The sequence below is a fragment of the Phoenix dactylifera genome, chromosome 5, assembly GCF_051530095.1.
Source record: "Phoenix dactylifera cultivar Ajwa chromosome 5, Ajwa_hap1_PhDact_Kaust_v1.1, whole genome shotgun sequence".
Classification (NCBI taxonomy): Eukaryota; Viridiplantae; Streptophyta; class Magnoliopsida; order Arecales; family Arecaceae; genus Phoenix; species Phoenix dactylifera.
Genome location: NC_143194.1, coordinates 414,954 through 435,965, shown reverse-complemented (window position 1 = coordinate 435,965; position 21,012 = coordinate 414,954). Strand labels below are relative to the sequence as shown.

At 45.2% G+C, this 21,012-nt stretch overlaps 1 protein-coding gene across 1 annotated transcript; it reads left to right on the top strand.

Annotated features, from left to right (window-relative positions):
• Nucleotides 1-8,187: 8,187 nt before the first annotated feature.
• Nucleotides 8,188-20,449, top strand: MBD11 (methyl-CPG-binding domain 11). Its single transcript, XM_026804183.3, has 3 exons — nt 8,188-8,499; nt 19,213-19,363; nt 19,527-20,449. Exons 1-3 carry the CDS (start codon nt 8,392-8,394, stop codon nt 20,219-20,221), a joined length of 954 nt encoding a protein of 317 aa, XP_026659984.2. The 5' UTR covers nt 8,188-8,391; the 3' UTR covers nt 20,222-20,449.
• The last annotated feature ends 563 nt before the right edge of the window (nt 20,450-21,012 follow it).

Genomic DNA, 21,012 nt, shown 5'->3' with positions numbered 1-21,012 from the left:
CCACTGCAGGCCCGTGCACCCGAAGGGAGGTATGAAAAGTATACTCCCCTCAATGCTCCTCGGGCTGAAATCCTCATGGAGATTGAGAGTCGGGATTGCATCCGGCTCCCACCTCCGAAGCCAGACACCAGAATCCGGCATGATCTCCGGAAGTATTGCCGTTTCCACCGGGATCACGGCCATGATACCGAGGATTGTTATCAGCTCCGAAATGAGATCGAAGCACTCATTCGCCGAGGGGTGCTCGATCGGTTTGTGCAAGGCCGGCGTGAAGGAAAGAAGCCAGCCGAAGGAGCAGCACAGCCTGAAGGTTCAAATGCCAACAGGCCCATCGCCAGCGTCATCAACACTATCCGAGGCGGGACCTCGGCTGGGGAAGCCTCAGGGGAAGAAGCCTCCTCGAAGCGCCCGCGCACCTCTGAAGCCATCTCTTTCTCAGATGATGATCTAGAGGGAGTCGAAACTCCCCATGATGATGCCGTGGTCATCTCCATGATCATAAATAAATTTGATGTAAAACGCATCCTGGTTGATAATGGAAGCTCGGCGAATGTTTTGTATTTTGGTGCTTATTGTAAAATGGGGATGACAAAAGAACAGCTATGGAGGATGAATGCTCCGCTAGTTGGATTCACTGGGGATTCAGTCCCAGTAGAGGGCGAGATCGACCTTCTGGTCACAGCCGGGCTCGCCCCTCGTGAAAGTACCATGGGTATGAGCTTCCTTGTAATACGCCTGCCCTCGGTTTACAACGCCATCCTCGGAAGGCCAGGACTCAACGCCCTCCGAGCAGTGGTCTCAACTCACCACCTGCTGATGCGATTCCCTACCAGCCAAGAAGTCGGTGAAGTTCGAGGGGACCAAATGGTGGCAAGACGATGCTACCTAGCGACCCACGAAGCAAGACAACCAGCCGAGGTGCCTGCCCCAACGACTGACCAGCCCTCAACTGAAGTTATGGAGGCACGGGTCAACCCCCAGAAAGAGCGAGTAGAGCCTGGTAAGTTGTTAATTCAAGTTTCCTTACGAGAGAACTTTCCCGAGCTAACCGTGCAGGTCGGCTCTGGCCTTGGCGAACACGAGAGGAGTCGCCTCGTCAACTTCCTACGGGACAATATGGATGTCTTCGCATGGTCGCCTGCAGACATGCCAAGGATAGATCCGGAGGTCATGGTCCACCGGCTTCAGGTGAAGCCGACCTGCAAGCCCGTGCGACAAAAGAAGCGAGGCGCCGCCCCTGAACGACAACGAGCAGCAGCCGAGGAGGTCGGCAAGCTCCTTGAAGCCGGCTTCATCCGGGAGATATCCTACCCGGAATGGCTCGCCAATGTGGTCCTCGTCAAGAAAGCCAGCGGAAAGTGGCGTATGTGCGTGGACTACACCGACCTGAATAAAGCCTGCCCGAAGGACAGCTTTCCACTTTCCAGCATCGACCAGCTCGTGGACTCCACCTCGGGTCACGAGCTGCTGGCATTCATGGACACCTTTTTCGGATACAACCAGATCCGCATGGCGCCAGAAGATGAGGAAAAGACAGCCTTCATCACCGACGGGGGAACCTACTGCTACAAAGTGATGCCATTCGGCTTGAAAAACGCCGGGGCAACTTATCAAAGGCTGGTCAGCCGGATCTTCAAAGACCAAATAGGCCGAAACATGGAGGTCTACGTGGATGACATGCTGGTGAAAAGCAAGGTGGCGCAAGACCACATAGCCGACCTCAATGAAGCATTCTCCACACTCCGCAAGTACCAGATGAGGTTCAACCCAGCTAAATGTGCATTCGGGGTCACCTCCGGCAAATTCCTCGGCTTCATCATTACACAACGAGGAATTGAGGCCAATCCAGAGAAGATCCGAGCCCTCCAAGAGATGACGCCTCCTAGGACGGTCAAAGAGGTACAGCGGCTCACGGGCCGAGTGGCAGCCCTCGGGAGATTCATCTCCCGCTCGGCCGAGCGCTGCCTTCCATTCTTTGCAGCCCTCAAGAAGCCGAACTTCTTTTTGTGGTCGGACGAGTGCCAGCAATCTTTTGAAGAGCTCAAGCACCTACTGGCTTCCCCTCCCCTGCTCATGAAGCCTCAACAGGGTGAGCTCCTCTACTTGTATCTAGCTGTCTCCCCTGTAGCAGTAAGCTCGGTCCTGGTCCGAGAGCAGGGCAAACTCCAGAAGCCAGTATATTATACCAGTCGGGTCTTAAGGGACGCCGAGACCCGATACTCCAAGCTTGAGAAGACCGCCTATGCTTTGGTCATCTCGGCTCGGAGGCTCCGACCCTACTTCCAAGCTCATACAGTGGCTGTGCTGACTGACCAGCCGGTCAAGCAGATCCTGCAGAGATCAGATCGTGCGGGTCGGATCACTAAATGGGCCATTGAGCTCGGGGAATTCGACATCGAGTACCGGCCCAAACCGGCGATCAAAGCACAAGCACTCGCAGACTTTATAGTCGAGTGCACCATACCGGATGAGGTCGAGCCTGAACCTGAGCCACCGGTGGAGCAGACCCCGAGTTTGACATGGACTCTGCATGTCGATGGCTCTTCAAACTCGGGGGGTAGCGGAGCGGGACTTATCCTCACCAACCCGGAGGGGGTGGTTGCCGAGCAAGCCTTGCGCCTCGAATTTCCTGCTTCAAATAACATGGTGGAGTATGAGGCACTTGTCGCCGGGCTTAAGCTAGCCAAAGAGCTAGGAGTGAAGGACTTGAAGGCCTTCAGTGATTCTCAGCTCGTCGTCAACCAAATTGTAGGCGGCTTCGAAGCCAGAGACCCGACCATGCAGAAGTATCTTCAGAAGGTACGGGATCTCGTCTCGACCTTGGAATCCTTTCATATTCAACATGTTGCCAGGTCGGAGAATCTCAGGGCCGACCAGCTATCAAAGCTGGCGTCCCCTCGCATGAGCGAGCTTCCCAAAGAGGCAGTACTGGAATATCTCCAAAAGCCCAGCACAGACGAGCCCGAGCAGACCCTCTGCACCGAGTTCGAGCCAAGCTGGATGGATGAACTCATCAGCTATCTGCAAGACGAAACCCTCCCCGCTGATGAACGAGAGGCTCGCCGAATCAAGCGCCTCGCCACCCGGTACATACTATACGAGGGAAAGCTCTATCGGAGATCCTTCACCTCTCCCCTCCTCAGATGCCTTCGCCCAACGGAAGCTAATTATGCCCTGCGCGAAGTCCACGAAGGGATTTGTGGAAACCATCTGGGAGGGCGAGCATTGGCCCATAAAATTCTGCGCCAAGGATATTATTGGCCGACACTCCAGAATGATGCTATGGATTTCGTCCAAAAATGCGACCGGTGCCAAAGGAACGCCAATGTTCAGCGCCGGCCCTCGGCTCCTTTGACTTCTATCAGCTCCCCTTGGCCCTTTGCCCAGTGGGGAATTGACATTCTAGGGCCATTTCCACTGGCCACCGGGCAAAGGAAGTTCCTGGTCGTCTCCATCGACTACTTCACAAAGTGGGTAGAAGCCGAGCCCCTCGCCCGGATCACCGAGCAGAAGATGCGGGATTTCGTCTGGAAGTCCATCATTTGCAGATTCGGGCTTCCCCGCATCCTTATCTCTGACAACGGTCGCCAGTTCGACAACATCCATTTCAGAGAGTTCTGCTCCGAGCTTGGCATTGACCACCGCTTCACCTCGGTCTCGCATCCTCAGACAAACGGAGAAACCGAGGTAACAAATCGTACTATCTTGCAGGGTCTCAAAGCCAGGCTCGACAAATCTAAAGGACAATGGGTCGGAGACCTGTACAATGTCCTGTGGGCTTACCGGACCACGTTCCGCGTCCCCACTGGCGAGACCCCCTTCAACCTAACATATGGGACGGAGGCCGTCATTCCACTAGAGATTGGGCTCCCCTCTCCAAGAGTCGAGCACCACGATGCCAGCTCCAACTCTTCGCAGCTCAGAGGCAACCTCGACCTGATCGAGGAAACAAGGGAGGCCGCCCGAGTGCGTATGGCAAGGTACCAGCAAAAGACAGCTCAGTACTATAACGCCAGGGTCAAAGTCAAATCTTTCAGACCAGGGGACCTTGTCCTCAGAAGAGCTGAAGCCTCCCGACCAACTGAGCAAGGAAAGCTGGCCCCGAATTGGGAAGGACCATACCGAGTCACGCGCATCCGCCGACCCGGGACTTATAAGCTAGAGTCCCTAGACGGGACTCCCATTCCGCGGAGTTGGAGCTCTGAAAATCTCCGCGTGTACCACCAGTAGAACCCTAAGGGGTTCCCCATTATTCAACCATTGAATTTCATTCTATGAATTTCATTTCACAATAAACTGATGGTTTGCGTGCTTATTCCGAGCTCACCAATTCTCCTGATTATCTCATGCCATCAGGTTTATTCTTCTTCCCTGACCACGGTTGGGATGCCCCGGTGCCTCGGGATGATGGAGTACCTACGCGGGCTCCCTGAAGATGTTCGTGAGTTCGTGGCGCGCTCTCCACCGGTAACGAGCTCGGCTCGTTCTCCTACCCTGACCACGGTCAGGATGCCCCGCCACAACGGGATGCCCCGATTCGTCGGGATGGCCCGAGATGTCGGGGTGCGGTCCTCTGACCGGACGAGCTCGGCTCGTGCTCCATCGACTATTGAGTAGCGGTCCTCTCTGACCGGACGAGCTCGGCTCGTGCTCCATCGACTACGAGTAGCGGTCCTCTCTGACCGGACGAGCTCGGCTCGTGCTCCATCGACTATTGAGTAGCGGTCCTCTGACCGGACGAGCTCGGCTCGTGCTCCATCGACTATTGAGTAGCGGTCCTCTCTGACCGGACGAGCTCGGCTCGTGCTCCATCGACTACGAGTAGCGGTCCTCTCTGACCGGACGAGCTCGGCTCGTGCTCCATCGACTATTGAGTAGCGGTCCTCTGACCGGACGAGCTCGGCTCGTGCTCCATCGACTATTGAGTAGCGGTCCTCTCTGACCGGACGAGCTCGGCTCGTGCTCCATCGACTATGAGTAGCGGTCCTCTCTGACCAGACGAGCTCGGCTCGTGCTCCATCGACTATGAGTAGCGGTCCTCTCTGACCGGACGAGCTCGGCTCGTGCTCCATCGACTATGAATAGCGGTCCTCTCTGACCGGACGAGCTCGGCTCGTGCTCCTACCCCGACCTCGGCCGGGATGCCTCGAGACGTCGAGATGTCCCGGTTTATCGGGATGCCCCGATGCGTTGGGATGCGGTCTTCATTGACCAAGACGAGCTCGGCTCGCTGTCCGCCGGCTTCAGCCGACGAGCTCGGCTCGTTCTCCGTCGTCGGATTTCTCTGCCGACGTCCCCAAAGAACGGAGTCCGAGCAGAGAAGCGTCTTCAGTCGCCTCGGCGCAAGGACGCACACGGTACAAGGTACCCATTTATTTAATGTTTTTACATTATCTTATTTATTCTTGTATTTCTCTGCCGACGTCCCCAAAGAACGGACCCCGAGCAGAGGAGCGTCTTCAGTCGCCTCGGCGCAAGGACGCGCACGGTACAAGGTACCCATTTATTTAATGTTTTCACATTATCTTATCTATTCTTGGATCTCTGCCGACGTCCTCAAAGAACGGACCCCGAGCAGAGGAGCGTCTTCAGTCGCTTCGGCGCAAGGACGCGCACGATACAAGGTACCCATTTATTTAATGTTTTCACATTATCTTATCTATTCTTGGATCTCTGCCGACGTCCTTAAAGAACGGACACCGAGCAGAGGAGCGTCTTCAGTCGCCTCGGCGCAAGGACGCACACGGTATAAGATACCCATTTACTTATGTTTTTACATAACCTGTTTTGGATTTCTCTGCCGACGTCCTCAAAGAGTGGACTCCGAGCAGAATGTTTTAGTCGCCTCGGCGTGAAACACTCACGATACCAACAAACTTGGTATAAACAGCCTGTTGAATCCCCGTCACAAGCTGACGAGGGAAAAACCACTCTTCGGTCATTTCGACCTCCAGGACGCTCATGGTAGATACAACCTCACTGGGAAGAGAACCCATTGAGAGAGAGAGAGATTAAAAAGAAAAAGGGGGACCTGAGGAAAATGCCGGAGAAAAGAACTTCGGACTGTGAAAAGCTGGGGGAAGAAAAGCTGGAAGCAGAAGGCAATAGGAAGGGGACGGAGGGCCAGGGGAGAGTTTATATAAACCTCCCCAACGGCCCCGATCGGCAGAAAGAAAAGCCGCGCCCCGTTGAGATGACCACACGTATCGGTCCAAAAGACAGAACGACGCATTTAATTAGGGCTAACGCTTCGAACGCCGAAGCGCCCCATCGGATCGTGCGGCCCCATCATGAGCCCACGGCGCGAGAACGCCTCGCAAAAGGTGTCCCAATAATGAGAATTTTCGGGAAAGAAGAGACGCCGCCTATTAAAGGCATCTCGAAGCGTCCGATAATTCAAAATGCGCAATAAATTAAAATTTTCGGAATTCGTAACGGCCCAACTAAAGCTACTTCCCGCGCTCCAGCTGGTAGCCAACTGGAACTCGGAAGTCGGGGGTAGTGTTGGGGGAAAAAACCCCAAGTCATACCGCCACGGAGGCGCTCGGCCAAAAAGCGCCGACCGGAAAGGCGCTCGGCCAAAGAGTGCCGACCAGAGAGCACCAACCAGAGGGGTGCTCGGCTAGAGAGCGCCGATCCGACAAGATGCTCGGCTAGAGAGCGCCGATCCGACAAGATGCTCGGCCAAAGAGTGCCGACCAGAGGGAGCGCCAAGAGGCGCTCGGATCAACCAACACAACCAAGTAGGGATGCTCGGCTAAAAAGAGCCGACCAGAGGACGCCGACCAGAAAAGCGCTCGATTAGAAGGCGCTGACCAGAGAGGAAAGAGTGCGAAATCAAGGCGCTCGGCTAAAAGGCGCTCGACCAAAGGGCGCCGACCGGAAGCATTAGAAGCGACCCCGCCACAGGGCGCCCCATTGGGCGACCAGCCCGGCTCGGCACCCCTGCCGAGCCGATTGCCTTGACCAAACATTCAACTCCCGCCTAACCCCCTGAGGGACCTGACAACTCCACTACAGCCTGCCGCTATCTCTAAGCCATCAAGGCATAAGATCTCCGCAGGTATTCGGCACGACCTGCCATTAATGCATGAGACTCCCTCAAGTCTCCAATGCACTCAGTCATTTAATGAACACGGCTCAAGACGATCTCCGGATCACTGAACCATCAAAGCGTATGGCTCTCCTTGACCGCCGGTTCATTCGGTAATAAATGCACTTACCATCCACGGACCCCAGGCCCACCACGGCCGGCGGTTCAACCACTCCAACAGGTCCGATCGACCGTGACAACTCCCTGGTTCCGGTCTGATTCGGTCCCGTTCTCCACTACGCTATTAATGGGTCAAATCGTGCCCAATTATGACGAAAAGAGACAAATTCCCCTGCCACCTCCCAGGTAACGTAATCCCCTTCTATAAAAGGAAACCTGGGAGAGGGGAATGGGGGGACCCCCGGAGAGAACCCTCCTGGACCGGGTGAAAAGAGGCAAATAGCACAGACACAATTGAGGACATGATCCTCTTCATCTTCTTTATCTTATCCAAATGCTCTCCTGCCTGCTCTCTCCACATATTCCCCCTCTGACTTAAGCATCGGAGGGCCGGCGCCGGGGAGCCCGGCCACCGGCTTCTTTTTTGCAGGACGGGACAGGACTGGACGCACCACCCCTCTTTGCTCTCTTCCACTCCCCAGCGGAGGACGCGGCCGGCCGGCGCCCCGCCGTCCGCCCTCTCAGGCGGCGGAGCTCCTCCTCCCCTGGCTTCGCGGCGGCCCCCGGGTCCAATTTCCAGCAACAGCCTGTATTAAGAACGGGTCGACAAATATTCACTAAATCAGCCGACTCGGAGGGTGCTGCCGATTCAGGTTCGGATGAAGACCGAGCGACTCCGACACCAACTCGGAGACCACGCGTCCAACTCCGGGGCAACGCCCGCCTGGGGTCGGATGGATGGATTCAGGGGAGCAGCACCATTCGAGGTCAAACCCGAAGGCATCGCATCGCCTCGCGTCGCCTCAAGCGCGCGCGTCCATCCGATACTCCAGAATTTACGATCCCAACCCATCGAGATTATGCGGGTCGCCAGAGCCTGCATTCGGATCCATTTCTCGATTTTTGACTCCCGGTCCCCACCGTCACGCCGTTTTCGAGACCAGGAGATAAGAAAGAGAGAGAGATGCGGACACGGCGCTACCCCACCTAACACCTAAGCCCCCCATCTCTCATCTTTCAATCTAATCCAATAATCGCAGAAATACAGGACGCCGTGACGGAGGGGACGCCAAGTCGCACGCCTTCTCGGATTTCGCACCCAGTTCTTCATCCGTAGGACCGTATCCGAGGGCGGGACATTTTCCGCCCCAGGCTAGCGAGCGAGAGAGCGCAGAGTGATGGCAGATAAGGGAGCGGAGGCGATGGCGGAGACCACACCGGCGGCGGAGGAGAAGCCCGAGGTCGTGTCGGTGGAGCTCCCGGCACCTTCCGGCTGGAAAAAGAAGGTTGCTTTCCAATTCCCCTCCCACTTCTCTCTTGTTGCTCCTCCTCTCTCCCCCCCCTCCTCCTCCTCTTCTTCGTGTGTGCGTGCGTGCGTGCGTGTTTTTTCCTTCTTTAATTTGTTTTCGTGACCTAATTTTTCTTCCATGCTCCCATCTTTCGTGCCCTATGTGCTCTATTTGTGGCCTCCGCTCTGTTCGCTAGGGTTTCCGAGCTTCTCTTCTGCGTCTCTAGGGGTTTCGTGCTTTGAATGAGCCCTGGAGGAGGCCGAATTAGGGTTCTGAGTTCGGAGGCCTTGAGACACTTGTGTCTCTGAATGTTCTTTTTCTAACAACAACAACAACAACAACAATATAAACCCCCCTCAGTTGGCTAGGTAGGGTCCAGTAAAAGTATTTCTTCATAATTGACGCTTCTAGGAGATACGAATGAATGATTTTGAAACCCCACCACGTTTCCTCTGAAAATTGAACCAGTCCGGGAATGCTCTGTTCTATTTCTCGTTTCTATTTCACTCTTAGTTGTTCCTAGTATATCCCCCGCAGCTCAAGGTGAGACCTTTCCTGGAAGTTGGCAGAGGCATTGTTGCTGCTTCCATTATCATACTGTCTGACTCTTGAGCTATGCATGTTGGCCCTCCTTGAGCTGCATATGACACAGTTGAACTTTTTTAACTGGGGACGCTCTCCTGAGTCATTTTCACGTGCTGATAAGGTTCTATTATGGGGTTCATTGCCTCTACAGTACTCATCGTTGTACACCAGTAATTTCTGATTTCTTTATCGCGGAACTTGACGCTTCGTCCCTTATTGCTGATTTCTTTGAACCATCCATTGTATTCAGAAGCCAGAAAAGTAGCTTCTCATGCTGGTTAGTAAGTCAAATAAGAGGGAATATGGAAGTGTTATATGTTGGGGTTTGCGGGTGTGCATTATTGAAGAGGGAGCATATAGATAGTAAATTTCGTACCGGACTGATGTAGCAAAAAAGTTGCTTGACAAGAGGTGCTTTGTATAATTCAAGAAAGCATCTGAATGCCTTTTTTTTGGATAATTTTTTTTATAAGATAGGAAACTTAAATTTGTTTGATATGATGATTTCCTCCTTGTATTTGCAATGTCAAATACATTATAATTGTCAAGATCATATCTAAAATTCTAGGCACTTAAATGGATGGGCCCAAGAGTATATAAGCACCATAAGAGTCCTTAACCTATCTGATGTGTGACTATTATTCCTCAACACATCCTCTCACGTGTAGAGCTCGTCGGACGGAACTCGGAATGGAAGGCGACATGTGGATTAGTAAATAGGAGCATGGAGGTTCTGATAGGCAAGAAAGTTTAGTGGGCTTTGATACCACTTATCACGGGCTCACAACCACTTACCATGAGCTCCCAATCCAAAAGCTTAAGCTGTTGGGAGGAGGACCAGTCTAGGTTAATGAACTCATGTGGCACCTTTTTTATTAGTCAATATGGGAATATGACAATCTTTCTTACGCAATCTCATGACACTTTCATCATGGTAGGCTCCTACTTGAGAGAGGGAGGCCACCTATGGCTCGGATCCTACTCAAGCCTACCAGGTCCTCCTCAATCCTGGTATCCTCTAGTGAAGGGTCCATAACTAATAAAAGTTATGACACACAATGGGCTTGGCTCTGATACCATGTTAGTATCATGTCTAAAAATCTGGATGTTTAGATGGATGGGCCTAAGAGGATATAAGCGCCATGAGATTCGTAACCTATCTGATGTGGGGCTATTATTCCTTAACAATAATTGCGAATGTTTGTATAGCATTGCAGCTCATTTTATATTTCTTTTGCTAATATTGATTCTTTCAAAAGCTCAATATGGTTGTGGGATTAAATAGTCAAAATGTAAGGTTATTGGATCGACCAAATACGGTGGTCAAAGAGTGTTGTGTTGTGGGATCCACTTTCAAGAATGTGTTATCGAGCAGAATGGGTAAGCGGAATTCTGAATTGATCAAGCTGTTCTAAGAGATCAGAAATCATGTTTTGTAAGTTTTGGAGAACTTTGAAGTGAGAGTGAGTAGGTGGAAAAAGAGGACACTATCAAATCTTAGTTGGTAAAGGGCGGCCTAGTGCACGAGGCTCCTACTGTTGTGGGGTCTGGAGGTGAGGTTAGACGTACACAGTCTTATTCCTGTATATGGAGAGGCTATTTTTGAGTTTCGAACCCATGACCTGTTGATCACAATAGGCCAACCTCACTATTGCGCCAAAAAAGATTTGCCATCTTGGTACTGGACCCTATATAGATACCATGCTGGTACAGTATTGGTATACGACGTATCGAGACTCAGTACTCCCCCTTCCTGCCAAATTTTGGTTTGGTACTAGTACAGGATGGGATGCCTAACATGGAGCGGGTATGTATTAGTACGACGAATCATGGCGCCAAGGCTCATCCTCACCATCAAATCTTAGTTTGTGTTGGAGTATTCCTTCCTACTTTCATTGCCATTCTTTCTTTCGTTGCTTGGGACTCATGGGATATGGCTTGTAATTATTAATGCAAAGGGGAGATAGTAGGTTTGTGTTGCCTACTTATTCCCCAACCCTTGCCCCCAAAAAATTTGAGAGATCTTTTGGATGGGGAAATCGAAGATGTCAGAAACTAATTGGCTCTTCTTGCATAGTTAGAGATTGCCAACAGGATGGACCCTAGGAATTGGAGATAACAGACATGAGATTATTCTATGTTATGATTGGGAGATAATAGCATATGATATTATTCTATGTTTTGGAGATATGAGCACATAAGATTATTCTATGTTATGAATCGGAGATAAGAGCATATAAGATTATTCTTTGCGGTCCTTTTGTATCTTGCTTCTAAAAACAAATTTATGCATTAGAAAGGGAGAGTTTTGACTGCGGTGTTAAAAGTCCAAGTTTTGTTTGGATTGCAATTTACTAGAACATCCTTTATAAAAAGAACTATGTGGTTGATAGAATTGAGGTTGAATTTATTGATCGATCATTTGCTCCTTCATTATTTCTTTTCAAAGGACTGAAGTACTGCATGCCAAACAAGGTCAGTGTGGTGCACATGTCATATGGTATATCATGCTCTGATACCGAGTCCAACAATTGGTGTGGATTAGAGTTTCGTTTATCTGGTAGGCACAAACCAGCACATACTATGCCAGTGCCATAGGTCATGGCAACAACAAAATTCTATGTCTTGGTGCTTAGCATGCGTCGCATACTATCCAGCATGGCATGATATGTACCATGCCATTGCCAAGCTAGCGTGATGCCAACACAAAGCTTTTAATCCTTGATCATGGGGTAATAATTGGCACACATAGTTATAGCATATATTAAATGCTTTTGTTTTCTAGCTGTTTTTTAACTTCTTTTTACATGTGCATGGACATGTTTTGTGCATGAAAAATAGTTTTTAAGCAATCTATGAGAACCAAGTACTGTAAATTATTAAATATATTCATGTTGGTTGCTGTTTAATATACTCATTACCAAAAGTAAAAGGACTTCCATACAAATTAACATGATAGAATCAAGTTTAGGCACTATGGATAGAAGTACACTTAAAATTTTGGGTATACGACCCATGATACAAAGTTATACTATATGTGCTTAATTGTGAGTTATATTTTGTTCTCATATAGATTAAATTTAGGGAATTCTCTGTAGGTATTATAAACAAAAATAAACTTAGTATTAATTATATAATCTGAAAGTCGTTATGGCATAAAAAGAGTACTACCAAAGAGAAGTTACAGTTAGTGCATGCCCATAAATTATCTAATAAACAAATGAATGATACGGATAATAAGGTCCTGACAGTTATTTATTTCCTCTTCTTCTTGACATTCTTTTAATCTCCTGTTTCTTTTGGAATTTCTGAAAAAAGTAAATATTGGTTTCCTATCTATATATGATTTTTTTCAGCCTATCATGTGTTGTTAACAGCATGTTTAGAAACTTAGGAGTCTCTAGTGAATATCTATCTGATGAGTTCACTCATTAGGCTTCCTTGCATATGATACGATGTGCTGCTTACAGCATATTCATTGTGGGACATTCATGATCATGTTAACAGAATATACAAATCAAAAAATAACATTTCTACTACAATGACATTCACAAACAAATGAAATTTGCATATAATTGAAAATTGTTCCAAGATAAGAAATAATAACAAAAATAGAGCTTGGTTTGTTTAAAATCATGAATTAATAATAAACATAAACTAATAATAGTTGGATCTTTCCTCAATAATGATAGAAAGATGATTTCTAAACTTTGATTTATGTAGGATGATGGTGATTTTGCATTGTAAATATTTCTGATCCTATGGTTGGGTATCCAAAGCCTTGAAGAGACAGACTCGTGCTTCAAATAAGGCCAAAACAAGATCAACAAAAAAAAGGGTCTTTGATGGTCTGCTCTGAAATAGAGTAGCACATATTGGTGTGGTGTAATATAGATTAATTCAGACAAATATGCATGACATACAATGCTGTATCATGCTCTTATCTGTTTGGCACATATTGGGAGTTTAAATCTTGGTTCTCGTTTGATTGTGTTTCCGTATGAGTGGCTGGCTTTCTTATCCATTTGCAGGAGATATTAGTTTGTGTGCTGCTTGGAATATATTTCCTTATGACCTGGAAGAATAATGAAAAAAAATCCTACATAAGGAGACACAGAAGAAAGCCACACTTTCTTCATGCTTTTGCCAAGGGAACAATTTATACTAGAAGAGTGAATTGTTATGAATATTGTCCTACTTGCATGGGGAATCTTGTTTTTCATTTTGTTTCATCTCTTTACATTTTTCATTTTTGTTTGTTAAAAATCATTTAGGGAATCTGATGGCTTCAGACTTTTTGGTTAGGATTTCCATCTCTATTTCTTATAGAAGTTTGTTTGGATGACCTTAGCTAGTCCTCTACTAGGTTAACTAAGTGTGGACTTGGCCTACAGGCTACTAGAGTAGTTCTTAGAGGTTTATTTGGCCTTGTATGGTAATACAAGCTAAGTTGGAGGGTTTATTGTGCTTTGTTTGTGAACCAACCCATGAGAAGGGCCCTTATCATGTTTGATTTATATATGTAAGTCCTTTGTAAGAAAACTTAGTCCCTTTTCTTTAGCTAAGGAGAGAATAGGAACTAACACCCTTAGCGGAACACCTCCTCTCCCCTTTTAGCTAGGGAAGGAAGAAGCTCAGCTTATGCGCTGCCCCATGCACATCATGGACTTTCTCTCTTCTTGTAATTTGTTAAAAGATGGGCAAGGGGTTTGGCTTTAATAACATAGAAATTCCTCTCACTCTCATAGTATCTATCTCCACAAACTCCAATCCTTCTAGCTTGCTCCTTAGAGTGTGCTAGGATTTAGAGCAACCATAGGAGAGGTGTTGGGTGGGTAAAGTGAGTTCAAGCAATGACTTAGCAAAGGCACATGAATTGTAGGTCATGCCTCATTGCATTTATGGTTATGTGGTTGCAAGATAATCTCAATCAGATTGCATATATAGATCATATGTGATAGGTATGCGTGTGACTCTATTTTACTTGTATGCTTTGTTAAGAGGAAAAATATGCATGCTACTCTTGATCTTGGATGCATTGTTTGATCTTTAAGTTGCTTACATGCAACATGCTTTGGAATATCTACTAGTATTCATGAGGGAAGATGGTAAAGGGGTATCTCTCACTGGATGGAACATACCTCATGGAAAAATGAAGCTACAAAAACATAGCCATGTTGGTCAATATGGTTAAATCATCTTTCTATATTTGGATTGAGGAAAGTGAATTGAGGATGCATAGCACTAATGATGTTTTACTGTATTGTCCATGGTATGTTGTACCAGTCCGAATCGGACAGTATAGGGCGTACCATACCGGTATCTGGTACGGCTGACATACCGACACTCGATACACAAAAAGAATTTCGTACCGTACTGTACTGACGCAATGCTAGTGTGGCATTGATACGGGGTCCGGTGCCGAGACGGCGAACCTTGGTATTGTCATTTAATCGCTGTTGTGCTACTTGAGCTGATTTTTGGGGTATTTTCTTGTAGGCCAGTTATGCGACTTTAATTGATCATGTGGCCTTTCAATTGTTAATATGATTTTTTTAATGAGTGAGACATGCTGGTCTTTTTAATGCAACTAAACAAAGTTTAAATACTCTTATGCTAAGCTTGTTATTTGTTAAGATATCAAGTGAGCTTAAAAAGCTTTGTCAGCCTTACTAATCAACCACAAGAGGAGTTATTCCTTTTATTTTTTAGATTCATTCAGTTTGATAGTGTGCAAGGGGTATGGTGTAGTAATCTTATTTCTTGCCTTTTTCGAATACTTTTTTGGGTAAATTATAGGTATCTTATATCCTGCCTCCTTTGGGTGTACTTGGTGCATAACTCCCACACATCTAAAGAGAATGTTTGGTGATAGATGGAGTGGATTTGTTTGGGAAAGTTGGAAATAATTGACAATAGGTAGAGAAACAAAAAAGGAAATGATTATGCAACGCATACTAATTCAATGTAATTCTCTTTGATAAGTATTGCATGATAGACGAAGATATATTCATGGAAATTTTATATCTAAAATGAATGCCTAACGCTATCAAGATCTCCAAGGGTGGCATTCCCTAAGGACCTTTTAGAAAACTATGAAGCATGAACATGGATACAAGACATGAAGATGACATGATTTGGATACGTCCATACGACAAATCTTGAAAAAGATATGATATGTCTCGGATAGGATAATGAATGAATCTATATATGTACACTTTTTTTTTAACAGTAAAGGGCATTTGTACATGGTAGATTATCAAAATAATGTATTCTATAATTTATACAATAGTGTCGATACCCAAAGACTTCATCATTTACTCACCATGCAAATTTAGGGACTACAATCCATACTCCTAATGGTAATGTAGCGTCCCAAACTCTAAAACTAACCATCCATTGTTAAAGGGTCAACATTCCCAAAAGAGTAAATATAGCCCTCCCCTTCAACCTTGGAGGGATTGGAAAAGTACCTTAGGCTTAGTTGGTAGAATTGGGAGCATTGGGAGTGCAGGGATGCGGATATTTTAGAAACATTTTTAGTAAGAAAGTGCTTAGAAAGCAAGTGCAATTTCAAGATTTTAGGAAGATTCCAAAGCGGATATGTTGCCTTAGAAGGTTCCAGCTGCTAAGATCTTAAAACATTGAAGAAGTATCCGAGGCCTTTTTAATTTGAAAAATGGGCTATTTAAGTTTTAAACACATCATAGAAATATTAGCCAAGTATCGATATCTGTACATATTTATTATGGACGCTGTGCTCCCTCATTTGAAAGTATGTTATAAGGAAACACAACATAAGGATAACACATGCAAAATTTGTTACCACAAAAACATACAAGGTTTTAAGCTTATAACACTTTTGTGCAATTGGATGGAGACCATCTTGCAATCTCATGACCATAGATGAAGGGGTCTGGCAAGGTTCATGGTATTGGTGCATGCTGTCTTGTACCGAGAGAACTCTATTGTATTAGTGCCCAATTGATGGTACGCATGACATACTGAGTGTTAGTATGCTGATCGACCCCTGTACCAGGCATACTGATATTGTACTAACATGGTATTGGTATAGGTTTTGATACCAAAATTGTGATCCTATGGCAAGGCCTTGGATTCTTGTATTCTCACTTAGTTGTCGCTTGGAGAATACATTGCTAATTGGATAAACTTCTAGGTTTTCCAAATTCTTAGATTCTATAAGGAACAAAAGAAAGAAGGGATAGTATATGGAGAGAGATACTATAAGGGAGAGAATGAACAATTTATGTGTTTTAGAGGTTGGTATATTCCCTTTCTTATATTGAAGAAGGTTGCCAAATAAAGATGTTGGTATCCTTTTCTCTTCTCTTGATCATACTAGTAAAGGGGTTGGTTAATTGGGAGGCACTCGCTTTAAGTAGGGCCTCTCCCCTTCCCCTTTTGCTCCAACCAAGAGAAGGCTAGAGGCAGTCCAGTATAGCTGGTCTCCAAACATGCAAGGTCCAATAATGGCTTTTTTTTAATATCCTCTCACATGTACGCCTACTAAATGGGTCCTAGATGCTTCCTGAGCAAGCGAAAGCTCATGCCTTCCTAAAATTGGATTGTATTACTGTGGAAGCTTTGGAACATTTATTGAAAACAAGCTTCAAGCTTATAGGGCCAAGTCTCCACATGGTTAACACAAAATAGATGTAGAAAAGGCCTCATACAACTTAACATACATTTTGAGGATTTTGCTAAGTGTACAAATGAGTTTTGGAATAAGCTGAATCGTCTACAGAGGATATGTCTATGTAGTAGGTTGGCTAGATTTAGGGATTCCAATTATAGGGCTTTAGGTGTATGATCAATCAAATTTTGATTCATATGACCTATCACATTCATATAAACCTTATACATAAGATGCATTTAACTTGTAGAAACGGTATTACAACAAACTCCCTAAGATAAATAACATCGTAAGATGCAAGTCTCTCTCCTTGTGATAGCTTGACTTTCTGCATTCTTTTTTCCTCGAGTGTAACTATAAACAGTGTTGCATGGACATAGACATGAGAATTGGATATAGATATGTATCCAAGTGTCTGATTTGGCAAGAGAAAAAAAAAGATTTGGGATACATAAAAACTAAGTATTAATAAATAAATTTAACAAAATTTTATAATGGAAAATCTAAATTATTAAAGTGTTCTATCTTCTCTATGGTTGGCAAATTGCATACATATACACATACACATACATGTATACATGTACGTCTTCAATCATTAAGCCTAAACTCCAAATATATTAGTAGGGAAATGATTTATATTATCACGATAATCATAGTTGTGGTTTCAATTTTCAACTTTCTATTAAATTATTTTTATCTTATCATTGAATATAAAAACACAGGTATTATTGTATCATGGCATAGATGGCTCATAGCATATATGATTATTTTGTTTGTTTATACAAATGAAAATATCTTTATAGGATAGAACTAGACATAAGAATATAAATGTATTATATGTTTTTAAAAGGAATATTTTCTTAGACATAAGAATCTATTGCAAGGTCCACCGTATCGGTGGCGGCCCAGACCGGTACGTACCGGTTCCGTACCTGTACGGCAGTCGTACCGGCCGAGTTTTCAATAAAAAAATTTTCAGTACCGAATCTCACGTTGATCTGGTACCGGTCCCAGCCCGGACCAGCTGGTACGAGCCGGTACGGCATACCATGATCTATTGCATTAAATGTATGGAGGAAAAAAGAGTTTTTTCATTATAAAAGCCAAGATTGCCTTTTGATGATTTCAATGGGACAGGGTAGGTGTACCTTTCCCATGGTACTCTTATAAAGTAAGTTTTTATCAGTAAAACATAATTTTTAATTTAGCGGTCAGTTGGAATGCTTTATAAAGAATAGGATCTCTCCTGACAACAAAGTATTTCATGGTTGTACCCAAAAAGATTATTGGTAACAAATAAAATAATTTTTATGTTTATTACATAGCTAATGTACAATATTTTTATAACTCAAAATAATTATTTTGTAAGTGTCACATCAGTCTAACTAATATGATGTTGAAATTTTTGAGTTGATAGTAGTTTGAAGTTTAAGAAGCATGACGACAATCAGCACGACACTTCCTGATGTCTAAATCCCCTCTTTCTCTCTCCCCCCTTCTCTCTCTCCCCTTCACTTCCTGACATGAAACAAATTTCTTTTTTCCACTCTCTGTGTCTAGTCAGGTGAACTAATTTCTTTCCCCCCCTCCCCCTCCTTCCCTTCCTGACATGGAACAAATTTCCCTTTCTCCTCTTTTGTGTCTAGTCAGGTGAACTTAACACGTGGTACTTTGTTTGACTGCCAGTTTTATGTTTTAACTCATAATGTTTAGCCTTTTACATTTAGTCTTGCATACAGTTAAGGGATTAAACAGAAAATGACCATTGACAAGAAAAAAAAGAAAAAAACCACTGAAATCAAGGACTGGATACAAAATCTCTAGTCAACAGGGATTAACATAGATTGATAGTCAATCCATGGGGCGAACCTAGTTCACCCGCTGGTGTAATTTATTATGAGCCGCTGGTGTAATTTATTATGATCCCATATTTGAATGGTTATTTTGGCTGCTTATGATGCTTTGGAAGCTGATATTAGAATTTGTACAATTGTCTATGTCCAGAAATTATACTGTCCGGAATTTTGTTCTTACATTTGTCTTTAATATATTCTTAGTTTTATTAGTATATAATGATGCTTTCAAGATATTTACTTCAAATAATCACTCTTTTTCCCGCCAGTTTCATTTTTTTCTTTTTTGTGTGTGTGTTGGTGGTGGGGGGTGGGGTTTGAAGCATGAAACCTTTCCCATAGGGTTGAAACCTAGTCCCACGTGACTATCACTTAAGTCGTCAGCCTACCAGTATTGATATCAAAAATGTTTTTGTGATGCACATGCTTTTGACATGCTGAAACCTGATGCAGTATGATATTGTTTCCATCTCCAGCATGCTAGATTTGCCCCATTGGAATTGAAAGCATACTGCATGATAAATCACTATGAGAATGATTCTTTAATAATCGAAATGTCATCATGATTCTCGTCTCACTGTTGTTAATGCTTATTGTTTTTCTGCTGTTAAATCACAGTTCACACCAAAGAAGGGCGGGACTCCCAGAAGGAATGAGATAGTTTTTATTTCACCTACTGGAGAGGAGATTAAGAATAAGAAACAGTTAGATCAATACCTAAAGTCTCACCCTGGAGGTCCATCTTCATCTGAATTTGATTGGGGATTTGGTAACGCTCTCTCTCTCTCTCTCTCACACACACACACACACACACACACACACACACACACACACACAGACAGATATGTTGGTATGCATGTACGTGCAGTCATTGCCACATGCTCTGTCATTCGAAGTCCATGTTTTTCTCTCTCAATTGGCTTGTAATACAGGTGACACTCCTAGGCGCTCTGCAAGAATCAGTGAGAAGGCAAAGGCATCAGAAACCCCAGAAAGCGAGCCGCCAAAGAAACGAGAAAGAAAATCGAGTTCAAAGAAGGGAGAAAAAGGGAAAAAGGATATTGGAGATGGAGAGAATGAAGCTCCTGCAGAAAAAGAAGCTCCTGTAGTAGAAGCAGAAGGTGGTGCAGATGTTGGGATGAAAGAGATCAAGGATGATGTGGGCAAGGTGAAAGAAGATGCTTCTGCTCCGGAAGTTGTGGCGAATGAGGGTGCTGTTGATGATATGATGACAAAAGAGGAGGGTGCTGGACCAGAAACTATAGAAAACAAGAATGCTGCTGAGAAAGATTTGGTGGATGACACAAAGGAGGAAGAAAGGAAGAGTGAGGAGAAAAATGTGGACCAAGGAAAAGCAAGCACAATCGAGTATAATGCATCTGGGCCGGAGAGAGATGAAGAAAAGCAGGAGGCGGGAAAGGAGAACCCTGAGAGTGTTGAAGTGCAGCCTCCTCAATCTGGGCCTACTGTAGAGGCATCAGCTGAGAAAGAAGTCAATGATGAAGCGGTCATGCCTCTGAACTGCAGCCGCAAGGATGAACTGGAAGACTCGATCTCCAAGGAAGTGCATTCTATGAATCATAATGAGTCGCAGCATCCACCCAAGGCTTCCCCTGTTAATTGTTAGATCTTACAGTTTCTAGGCTATTTTGGGCTGCAGCTCTGTTTCCTAGCTTCTTGGGTTGGTCATGTATTTGATTGTATGCCATGGTCCCAGTTTAGGAATTGTAACTTATGCTTTAATCGTCATGTATGTGCTATTAGGTTCTGCTGCTGCTGTCATTGTCATCATGTTTTAACCCATTCATCCTAACATGTAAACTCATTTTACTTAACATGTTATAGTATTTAGCTATGTATCACTCTTGTTGATGGGATGCAGAAGACTTTCATGCGTAGGCCGGTATGAGTTGGATTTGCTTATTTAGGCTGCAATAGTGTTGCATCGGGAAAATGCTGGATGCCGTTGTTGGATGCTGAATAATATTTCTATGGAATGATGGGTAATATTGGTCGTTTGGATATTCAGAACTTTTTTTTTTCCTGTTCTTATGGATGAAGCTAATCCCTCGTATCTGTGCTGGTTGCAAAATAGTTTTATCCAGGTTGTGTATGAGCACATACTTCTGATTTGGGGCACTCACTCGGATTACATTGCCTACCAATTTATGCAGACCTTTCCATCAAAAAGAAAAATTAGAGAGAATTTATGCAGACCTGCCTCCTCGCTTCCCTAGCATTTCTGTTTGCAAAGTGGTAATATCATGAACGCTTACAATTATGCTACACTTCAGCAGCTCCGCGCAGCTAACCCGCCTGAAAGTGAGATCATCAGCGAAAGTCCTGGCATGATCAACAAAGAAATCCATGTGTTAATAAGTCAGAGCTGGATGGATGTCCGATCCATTTCGGGCTTAG

Coding starts and splice junctions, on each gene's coding strand:
- MBD11 (XM_026804183.3), top strand. CDS start 8,392: ATGGCAGATAAGGGAGCGGAGGCGATGGCGGAGACCACACCGGCGGCG. Junction 8,500..19,212: donor CTTCCGGCTGGAAAAAGAAG/GTTGCTTTCCAA, acceptor GTTAAATCACAG/TTCACACCAAAGAAGGGCGG. Junction 19,364..19,526: donor TGAATTTGATTGGGGATTTG/GTAACGCTCTCT, acceptor CTTGTAATACAG/GTGACACTCCTAGGCGCTCT.